This window comes from Onychostruthus taczanowskii, unplaced genomic scaffold, assembly GCF_017590055.1.
Source record: "Onychostruthus taczanowskii isolate IOZ18803 unplaced genomic scaffold, ASM1759005v1 scaffold2, whole genome shotgun sequence".
Lineage (NCBI taxonomy): Eukaryota > Metazoa > Chordata > Aves > Passeriformes > Passeridae > Onychostruthus > Onychostruthus taczanowskii.
Window position 1 is genome coordinate 4,786,998 of NW_024499239.1, and position 11,109 is coordinate 4,798,106.

Genomic DNA, 11,109 nt, shown 5'->3' on the forward strand with positions numbered 1-11,109 from the left:
TAAATCCATGCTGGATATTAAGTACTTCTTTGTATTTTATTTTACTAGGTAAATAAATAGAAATATGTCAGTTTGATGGCCTCTGTCATTATATCATAGTGAAGGAATTGTTTTTTCTGTCAAAAAGGGAGTCCAGTAACATGTTTCTGTGGTCAGCCTGTCTTCTGCCACAGATTTTTGAGTGACTGGAGCAGGAAGAAGGTTCACAGGGTTAAAGGAATTGTTCTGAAACAACTGAGAGCATTTTGTCAGGGTTTTATTTTTATTTAATCATTTCTAAATAAAAAGAAGCAGTACTGAGAAGGAAGAAACTTTTAGCTTTGACCAGTCATCTCTGACTCTTGATAGCACGCCATTTAGACAATTTACGGCATTATTTAAGTGGTTATTGAGCATGTTAATTTAGAAATAATGACTACTCAAATAATTTTCTTTTCTAAAACATTTTAGAAGTATTTCTTTAGCTCTTGGCCCTCTTTTTCTAAGGTGTACTTTATATTAAATGTAAACTAAGAATCTTCTAAGCTACATCTTAGATATATGTTTTATTGTTTTCTTACTCTGTCCTCTTAAACAGAGTATAGGTAATGTTTGAACAAGACTTCATCAAGTAAAATCTGAATTTCTGTTGTTAGACACAGATATAGACTGTGCTATGTATCCTATTAAATCTGAAAGTATTAAGGCAAAATCCTTAATCAACTTAATGCAGACCCTTGCTTTTTTCATAGAAGCACACTGAAAAATGACCAAATGAAGTGGTTGGGCTATTGTATAATAAAGTAAATAAAAATTAACAGATATTTTTGCATGTTAATCTGGTGTCCTCTGGAATCAACCACTGGGAGAATTTGTATGTTAATTTCTTTAATGAAAAACTGTTGTTTAAACTTTATCCTAATAGATGATGTTTGTCACTCTCAGTGCTGTGTGGTGTACAGGCATACACATGAATCAAATGGAAAAAGTAAAAGGCTTGGGCTGCAGTTGCTTGAAATGCTTACCTATGCACCAAGATGAGACAGAAAGGCACCTATAGTGTAGGCTGTTTAGCATGTCTGTTTAGGGTGTAATCTGGCAGACAAACCTGTGCTATGACCAAGACTAACCCCAGACTTCCCTGTGTTATGCTTTCATCAACACACTGTAGGAGATACATGGAGAAAACATGAATTGACACAAAGCAAACACATAAAGAAGGTTATTCTGTCACACTATTCCCAAAGAAAAAAAAAAATCTTTCTACCATGCTGAACTCATATTCTGTAAAAAATCTTAACAAATTAATTTTGTCACCTTTTTGGAACTATTGTTCTGTTTTCTTGCAAGGGGACTGCTTAGACTTCATGTGTGTATTAGGGACAAAGACACTGAATCAGATAAATGTGATAGAAAATGCAAACTTATACACACAGCATTCTAGGCACACCCTTTATCCAGATGGGTTCTAAGATTTAAAAAAAGATCTTAAAAGGATGGTGTGTGAAAACAAATACTAGCATCCCAATTGCTGCTGCTGTTTGTTGCAGTGCAAACCTGTTCTGTTGGAAGCTGTCTGATAAAAAGAAAAATGAGATTTGCTGTGGATGTTGGTATCCATGTCACTAATTGAAACTGACACTGCGATGTTCAGAGAATTCCATTTCTCCTCTTGATGAGCACACTGGCCTAGTTAATTCACTAAGTAACCTTTATTAAATTGAACAGATGGGAAATCACATTTTTCTTTTTCTTGCATCAGACAAAGGTTAGAAAAAGGTCACCAAGGTTCCCTCTGAGATTCAAGATACCAAACACAAGCAGTATGCTAAATTATAATTCCTTGGATGTACAGAGCCTATTCTTCATTTCAGATGATATTGTACACTTTATCTCAAGATGATGCATTCCTATTTCAGTAATAACCATGCTTGCAATTGTTAGCACTGTACAGAAAAATTCATCAGTGGGGTTGATCAGGTTGTATTGTCCAAAAAGAACATATTTGATTCTATAAATGCTTTATAGTAACACAGAAATTCATGTGAATACCAGTACACATGGAGGTTATTTTTTGAGAAATTTGCATGGTTGGTTAAAGGTAGAAAAAGAGACTGCCCACTGAAATTAATAAACTTATTGTGTGATATAGGAAGTGAAGTTAAATGCAGCCCTGAGTGGAACCTGCAGATTTGCATTGTGTAATGCAAGAATACTTCATCTCCTTGGCTTGTATGAAGTGGAGGTGATGCTAAACTCCCACTGGAGAATTTGGGTTTTTTCATTCCAACCTGTAAACACGCACTTACACAGGAGAGCTCTATTTCCTTCTGTTTCTCAAGTAGTTCCAAGAAATGTAACAAGCTTATTTTCTAATTAATGAGAATGAGAATTAATGGGAATCAGTGCTATATTTTAAAGGCTGAAAAATCACATTAGTGTAAACCTTTTACAGAAAGTAAAGAGAGGGATATTTCTGCTTCCACCCTCTCATATATTTTCCTGTAACAGTATCAATTCAATCATGGGTTAGTATTTATGCTGAAGTGTACTATCTCCATCTTGGGTAATGAAGGCTACAGGAAATAAAAGTTACAAAGTGATCTGTCAGAGTGGATATCATCACTGCAAACAACACTGATAAACAATTGATTTCATACCACAACTTCTTACGTTATCCGAGAATGTACAAGACAAAGTGTCTTAAGCAGTGTTAGCACAGTCTTCAGTTTGCTGTTTCAGAAGATGTTCAATCTTATTTATATTAATTTGCAGTGGCTAGAAGACTGCAAAAGGACATTTGGTACTGATGATGGTATTCATGGGACTAACACAGATGCCCAGGTAGGTGTATGTCATTTGTGAGTCTCAGGATATGAGATTAAAAATCATCTTTATTGCACAAAAAACCCAATATTTGTAGAGAGATTGAAAATATATGAAAAGCTTTTAATTTTCGTTATCATCCTATCTTTTGGAAACTCAGAGTCTCATGAACTGGCAATAAAAATGGATCTTCTTAATAAAAGCTGGCAATCCGTCTTGGGTTCTAGATTTAATAACACTGAGTAGATAAGCAGACTAGATACCATCTGTGTACCAGCAAGTCTGCTTTTTTGCTGCTGTTTCTAGAAGGAAAAAAGATTAAAATTCTGGTTATATGCTCAGAAGTATTGTCTACTCAAAAACTTAGAACTACTTAAGACCTTTCTGGAGCCAATATTTGGGTGAGAAGCAACAGGGAGTAAAGTAGCAGTATAGCAAAAAGTTCATTAAACACTTATGTCAAAATATCACCTAACAATAGATTAAGTAACCATTAATATTAGTTGAATATTTTGTATGTATTTGCATGGCACTTATCCATGTTTAGTATAACTAATTGCTGTAATAAGTGATAGCTTTTCCCAAAATGGACTAGGACTGGGTTTTTTTTTAAATAGAATAACTATATAATATTGATACAGTAAAAAAAGCAAATCCAACACCCAACATTAGTTGGTATAAAGAGTCTGCCATCTGAAGTACTGTGATAAGGACAGTGAAAGATGTAAGAAAGAACTGCAAGTAGCAGATGAACTTACCTTTTCACAATCACAGTTTGACAAAAATCTCAAATCCAAGCTGAAAAAGGAGAAATTTTATTTCTTTTGTTCAGTTGAACAATTCATTGATGCACTTGGTCATGCTTCTGCTGCTGAAGATGTAGTCTTCACCAACAGAAATGTTTACTGTATCTCTGGACTATTTTTTCTTTTATACAGTTTTCTTTTGCTGTTCTTCATATATACACATATATGCAGGGCTTTTTATGCAATTACAAAATGTACCTGAACTTTTAGAGTAGTAAAATGTGGTAATAGAATGCTAATTGTTATACTGCATTGAAGTTGCACATTAAAAAAAAAAAAATCAAGTGAATAAGCTTAGGTAATACAAAACCGGCAAAATAACGTACTACTATTTGCAAGGACTTTTATCTTGCCTATGAACTCATGCTTTAGTGTATTTTACACTAAGTACACATCTTTGTATACTGGCTGTTATATCATTATAAATAGATAACATTTACTATTACAATACAGTAAATGCTGTATATATATATTAATTAAAAAGCAGCATTTATGTATTTCAGTCCATACTTATAAATTTGTTTACAAACACCAAGAAATTGTTCTAACATTTAGTTGTTAGAACAGAGCCATTCTTACCATGAAGGTAAATGTTACTGTTCCTACTGTGTAGCTGGGGAAACTAAGAAATGGAAGACAAGCAACATGCAGGCTTGCAGATACCTTGTACAAAAAGAATCCACGATTCCCTGGCAAGGCAGTTTGGCCTATTCTTCCCTGTTTCTGCAGGGTTTGAAGATGACCTCTGAAAAGGAGTCTGAGACCAATCACATTGATTATTATTTGTGGGGACTTGTTTTGATTTTGGTTTTTAATCCTAGCCTGCAAGGGTGGCATGCTGGTAATTCTTCAAAAGTCCTTGTAAATGGAGTGTGGGGCTGCTAAGTCTGAGCAGTCAACCAGTTAATGCAAAAAATGTGTTAGTGTTGTCTTGCTCAGGGAAACAGATATTTTTTATTCACTAACACAAATAAGATTTTCTTACTAATTTTTGGCACTGTGGTCCATACAGCTAAGGAATAGCAAGATTAATTCTGTTCCAGCTTGTGCATTGCCAGCAGACTTGCAAGTAAAATCTAATTATTCAGTTCTTGCTATTAGTACATCTAAGCCTGAAAGAATGCATCTGGACTCTGGCTTGACTGTTACTACAGGACAGGCAGGTAGAAAAATCAAATTATTTCTCATGTATGTGAAAGACTGAAGGAGTACAAAGCCATTTTTAAAGGAAAACCTCTCCTGAATTTTTAAAAGGTAGCTATCAAGGTGCGTTTTGGGGGAAAGGGATTAATTATGGCTTACAGTAATAATGAGACTTGGCTTTAAGAACACTGGAACTTAATGACTTAAAGTTATTAAACAGTCAACCCTGCCATTTCTCAAAATCTGATTCTCTGTGCTTAAGTGATTCATCGAAGTCATGTTAACTTCTGCAGTTCAAGATTTTATGTCTTCAGTGTTCTGTGCATCAGAAATATGGTAATTGTGCTAAGTATATAATAGCACAGAGTGCAGAACAAAAACATGGAGTGTAACAAAAACATGCAATGTTTATAACCTGGGAAGCACATAGTGTATAACTTAGCATAACACCGTGTACAACTATGTGCTTAGTAAAGCTCAGCTGCTTCTGTCTGTGGGAGCCAGACATCCGCTGACATTCCTTTTTTTTGCTCTCAGGCACGTGGTGTGATTCCAATGGGGTTGTCCTGTGCAGGGCCAGGAGCTGGACTTCAGTGATCCTTGTGGGTCCCTTCCAGCTCAGGATATTCTGTGACTCTGTGATTTGGTTTGCTATGACCACTGTACATGCACTCAGCGCTGTACAAAGCACAGGAGTGGTGAAGTTCACATCCCTAGTCTGACACATACATTTTCTGACCACTTCTCTCCCTATCCCTCTTCCCCAAACATTTTTTTCTGAAATGGCTTGTAGAAACCAAGTGCAATTACAGTACAGAAACCTCTGAGAGGGGTTGAGAATTGAGTTTAGCAAACCCAAGAATTTCTAAACTGATTCAGAATCCAAATTAATCTTGCATCTCCAATTTTAAATGCATTAATTTTGCTTAAACTATTGTGATACTGAACAAGTAAGAAGCTTTGTACAGATATTTAGATCTAAGTGTCCTGGATTTTGATTACCTTAAATTTCTGCACCTTTCAGACTACACAATGTATAAAGACCAGACAGAGTTGTAAGAGTGTTACTCATGCTGTGGGACAACAAAGCCCACAACAAAGCCAGTACATTTTATCTTTAGCTATGGCAGCAAGTAATTTTACATCAAATTCAGCCTGTTAATATTTTTTACATTCAGGATATGTTTGGAGCATGTTACCTGTATTTCTTCCTCCATTTTACCTGGAACATCTTTTACCCTAATTAAAATTATTTCCTACACTAATTCTTGCTCTTTTTTCTTTCTTTGTATTTTTGTGACCTGCTCATCTTCTTGCTTAGCAAATGGAAATTCTAGCAGTAAGTGACAGTTCTTGATTTATCAAATACTTAACCATGCCAGTCACCAAACTGGTCTCCATCTGTCTTGTCCATTTGTGAAATAATGATGTCTTGTCCTAGACTATTACAGAAATGCTGTGTGCTTCAGTTTTGCATCATCTAACCCATTAGACTGTTGGTCCTTTGTAGATAATAGGATCCTGTAGTTAGTAGAATGTTATAAAGATTACTCCATTAGCACTAGCTTTTATGTCTGTATGTGAAGCAGTATTAACACTGTCTGCATTTCTGACTAGTGTTTTAGAGGCATAAAAATGGAAGCAAGACAGTATGTAAATTAATACTGCTATTTCATTTCCTTAAGAATATATAATGTGTTATTTTCTAAAGCAGAACAAGGGCTACCTTTTATAAAGAAAAGATTATACTTGCCTCCAGGAATGGAATTATTCTCTTCCTAATCTGTCAGGCAGTGTAAACAAGGGCCAGGTTATATACTGTGCTTACAATATAAATATTAATGGTTATGAAATACATATGGACCACAACTGCTTCTTTTGGATATTAGAACTTGAATTCAAAACAGTAAAATACCAATAATAAAAGTAAGTGATCTATGAAACTCTTGGTTTAAAGACATGAAATCTGGAAATGTTCCAGACATTTCAAAATGCCTTTTGAATCACTTCACATTCCACTCCACTCCCTTTCTTGGAAATGTAACTTATTAAAAAGTGAACTTCAAATCTCTGTGAGAGGCTACTTGTAAATCTAGAACTGAATGAAGCTTTCACCTGCTTTTCATTTAGCTTACTGTATGTTAGCTTCTAAATATTTTTGGCATTTTCTTTAGTAGCCAAATTAACTACTTCTAATTTTGCACACTCTACTGAAGAAGTTGTGATTTATTGTCTCTTGCACTGGATAGTAGGTGGTTTGCACTTCCTGAATATAATAGTGTTGTTTACATTTGTAGGAGCTGGAGTTGTGTCGGAGGCTATACAAGCTGCATTTCCAGTTGCTGCTTCTGTTCCAAGCCTATTGCAAACTCATCAGTCAAGTAAAAACAATCAAAAAAGAAGCAGAGGTAATGAATACCATGCCATTCAGCTAGTAATTGTTGACATTTTAAAAGCAGACAATTTAAAACACATTTTGATAGCATTTTCATCAGTGGAACATCCTTTTAGAAACTGGAGGAGGGTTCCAGCTGTTTTACAGCCAATTAATAAAATATTTAAGTAGAGCTTACAAGAATTTTCTGAAATGTTCAATTATCTGTGTTGATTTTTGTACAGCAGGAAAGCTCTTTAAAAAAAGACAGGAACATGGGGAGTCCAATGCTGAGGATTTTAAGTATTTCAGAAGCACTCCTGGTGTATTCTAATCAAGCTACAATCAAGGCACATCAAGTCCACTCAGAAGAGCTGAGCCTTTCCATAGCCCTGGTGTTTCCTATAGCAAACACCACCACCAGTTTCTACCAACTGATTCATTTAACTGTGTCACTTCAGCCACCATTAATTACTGTGCAACCTTAGTCCCCATCCTAAGCACAGTTAGTAGTGCATAAGCACCTCTTCTGCCTGATTTTTAGTTGTTGTAACTTCAGAAGTAAAAGTGTTTTTCAGCTGTGCACATGTGGCACATATGTGATGTTGAGTTGTGTGCATTATGCTATTAAGAATGCCTTCTGTAAGTTCTCCCCTGGGTCGGGAATGCAACAGGGGTAGCAGAAAAAAAAAAAGTAGGCTTGGTCTTGCTTGACATAGTAGGGAGGAACATGAAAATCCTGACTGAAAGTCTTTGGTTTGAGTAGCTTTAGAAAAAAACTATGCATGTTCCTCACTTATATTTCCAGATTTGTGTAGAGGCTGCAAATAAGTTTGTGTTTGAAGAACACTGTGGAAGGTTGGCATCACAACTAATAACCCACTCGGTTAGTCAGATGTAGAACCATGTTCTGAGAGATGGTCTCATGTTTTACTCATGCATTGCAGCTAAAGTCAAATATATTATTATATACACTGGCTGCACTAATGTTACTGTCCTGGGTTACCAGTCTTCCAGATTTTTTCCTTCGTAAAGGCATCCTTGTAATGACACTATTGCTGTCATACCTTTCTGAAATGTTTCATTCTTCGTGTCAGTTTGTTATTAAGTAACATAAGGAGAGAAGAAATTTATTTTTTGAAATAAATTTGAAAAGAACTAAGAGGAAAACTTCATCAGGGAAAGCCCAAATAATTGACATACATGCTTGGGCCATTAACTGTATACTTAAGCAACTGCAGAAAATATTTGGGTGTTCTTTTTCTATTTTACTTTATTACACAGAGAAGGAAAAATAAAAACCTGGTCTTCTGAAAATTATTTTTCCTTGAAATACATTTAAACTAAAAGAGATAAATTTTACTTGTTTTAGGTAATAAACATGTCTGAAGAACTTGCTCTTTTGGAGAGCTGCCTGAAAGAGGCTGAGGCAGTGTCCGACAGTGGTATCGAAGAAATTGAAATTGCAGAAGCTTCCCAAGCTAGCACAGAAACAGCTATTCACTCCCTCATTGAATCCCTGAGAAACAAGGAGTTTGTGTCAGCTGTGGCACAGGTCAAGGCTTTCAGGTAAGTTTTTAAAAGGATTGCTTTCAGATCTTGAGTTTCTTAATAGACCTTTTTAAATTAAAAACAGGGATAAGCACTATTCCTTTCTTTTTTTTTTTCAGTTCTTGTTGGATGTCCTTGTTGAAAAGGACAAGTACTGTTGCTTCATTACAGGTTTTGGGGTTTTCTTTTCAGCAATTTAAGAAAAGTAAAAAGCAATTTCAGTACTTATTTAGAATTTATCTCTGGGAAAGTTTACTGTTATTTACCAGGACTCAGTGAAAGAAACTTTCCTGTAGCATTTTTCTGTCTTTTGTTCAAATATCTGCTTAAAAGTATTTAAACTTTTGATTTTTAAATCCAAATTGCATGTTATTTTCCCTTGCATTTTCCTGTCTTCTGTTCAAATACCTTTTTAAAGAACATTTAAACATATTGTTTTTAATGTTTAAATCCAAACTGTGTGTTTACAGATCTATTTGGCCCCACGACATCTTTGGCAGTTCTGAAGAGGACCCAGTTCAAACATTGCTGCACATCTATTTCCGTCATCAGACACTTGGCCAGACTGGCAGCTTTGCAGTAGTAGGCTCCAACCAAGATATGTCTGAGGCCAGCTCAAAGCTGATGGAACTTAATCTAGAAATCCGAGAGTCTCTCCGCATGGTGCAATCCTGTCAGCTTCTAGGGAAGATCAAAACAGGAACAAATCTTGTGACCACTGGATTCTGAATAACTGTCATTTAGAAAAGAACTGATGATGAAGATACTTCAGACTATTATTGAGCACCTTTCACAAAAATAAAAAATCAAACCTCCAGCAATCTTAACAACCAACACACTTTTATCACAGCAAGAAACTGTTTCATCACAAGTAAAACCCTGAAAATTGAAGTGAACATCTGACTTGACTGCTCTTTCTATACAGCAGCCTGTGTGGCAGTAGTATTTTTTTATTAAATTTATGTATAAAAACTACATGAAAGGAAAAGGGCTTAAATGTAATGCATACATATGCATTATTTTCTGTTGTAACAGAACTATAAAGGATGTTTGCAAAAACAGCCTCTAGAGGTTGGATCAGTATCGCAGGTGGGATGAGGCTAAAATCAAGGCTGGTTTGTTTTGGCTGAAGACCTGCAAGGCTTCCTGGCTTTCCAGCAGTAAAACCGTCAGCTTAACACCTAATGAGACACTGCAATGTCATGAAGAATGTGCAGTCAAACACAAGTAGAATGATACATGACTGCAAAAACCATTGACTTCTCAGTGTTTTATTTGCTTTTGTTGTCTGTTCTAAGGAAATAATGTGTGTGAGTTAGAATGTATGGCTATGTGACAGTTGTTTTTTTGAAGGTATGGATGATTGTTAAATAAGGTCTCAGAGCATGCTTAAAAGAGCTGCAAGATTATTTTTGAAGAAATTTTATTTTATTAGAGCTAATCCTCATAGTGTGTAAATGTTAGGACATTTAATAATATTTTAAACTGGGATTTCCCAGTGTTTCTAAAAGAAATAATATATCTGTTAACTTTATTGGAATGCTGCTCAGTTCTCTGACCAGTGCTTATGTTAAAATACTGATAACAACTAACCAAAAAGTAGCTGCCTGCAGAGACTTTAAAATGTATATTAAAGATATATGCTGCCCATCAGCAATTCTCATTAGAAGTTAACTTATTTTATTCTGTATATATTCTAGAAACTGTATAGTGCAAAACCAGTATTTTTCATGTAAATTTGTGCAATGCACTGTTAAAACAGTAGGTGTATAAAGCTATGAGGAGAAGGGAGCATTCCCTCTTGGTAGTCACATGCAGTACTTGCAGTCTGAGTAGCCTGCAGGGTTTGAAGAGTTTGAATGCATGTATATGCATCTTCATGACTCAACTGAATCCTAAGGAATTGGGACTATAGAAAAAAAAAAAAAAGACAAAAAATACCCTGACTACCAAAACATGCAAACAGGCAATATACTCATAGTTCAGTGTCAAAGTCTGTAGCATAAAAGAAACTGGATTCTGTTGAAACCAATCGCATTTTGTAGAAAAAAAAAGAAAAAAAAAAAAGAAAAAAAAACAGAAAAAAAAAAGAATGTAGTCCCACAATTCCTGTGATTTGAAAGGAACACCCAGTATTTTTATATACATCTCCTACCCACTGTGATTTTTTTTAATGGGCTCTAATTCCAGAGTTTAGAATGTAGAATTGAAATTCTTAGCTCTGCCTTTTTGGGGGAATTAGGCCCCACTAGAAATGTAATTATGCTGAAATGCATTAATTGAAGGCACTGTGCACGCTGTTGGACTGCTGACAGTAGTTATGTTATCCTAACAAGTTCTGTAACTGGTCAAGGCACATTCATATTCACTGTATTTTTTTCCCCTGTCCCTGATAAAATTTAATTATTTTGATGGTTTTGTGGTACTGTA

General features: G+C 35.3%; 1 protein-coding gene across 10 annotated transcripts in view; it reads left to right on the plus strand.

Moving 5' to 3' along the window:
• FRYL (FRY like transcription coactivator) overlaps positions 1 to 11,109 on the plus strand; it is a 158,027-nt gene extending 146,918 nt beyond the window's left edge. For 7 of the 10 annotated variants that reach the window (XM_041403162.1, XM_041403163.1, XM_041403155.1 and 4 more), the window contains 5 exons: positions 2,755 to 2,823; positions 6,076 to 6,093; positions 7,052 to 7,162; positions 8,501 to 8,697; positions 9,150 to 11,109. In XM_041403162.1, the coding sequence (XP_041259096.1) occupies positions 2,755 to 2,823; positions 6,076 to 6,093; positions 7,052 to 7,162; positions 8,501 to 8,697; positions 9,150 to 9,408 (654 nt within the window). In that variant the 3' untranslated portion in view covers positions 9,409 to 11,109. The remainder of the gene's footprint in view (positions 1 to 2,754; positions 2,824 to 6,075; positions 6,094 to 7,051; positions 7,163 to 8,500; positions 8,698 to 9,149) is intronic. The other 3 variants (XM_041403158.1, XM_041403165.1, XM_041403160.1) reach the window with 1 other exon arrangement.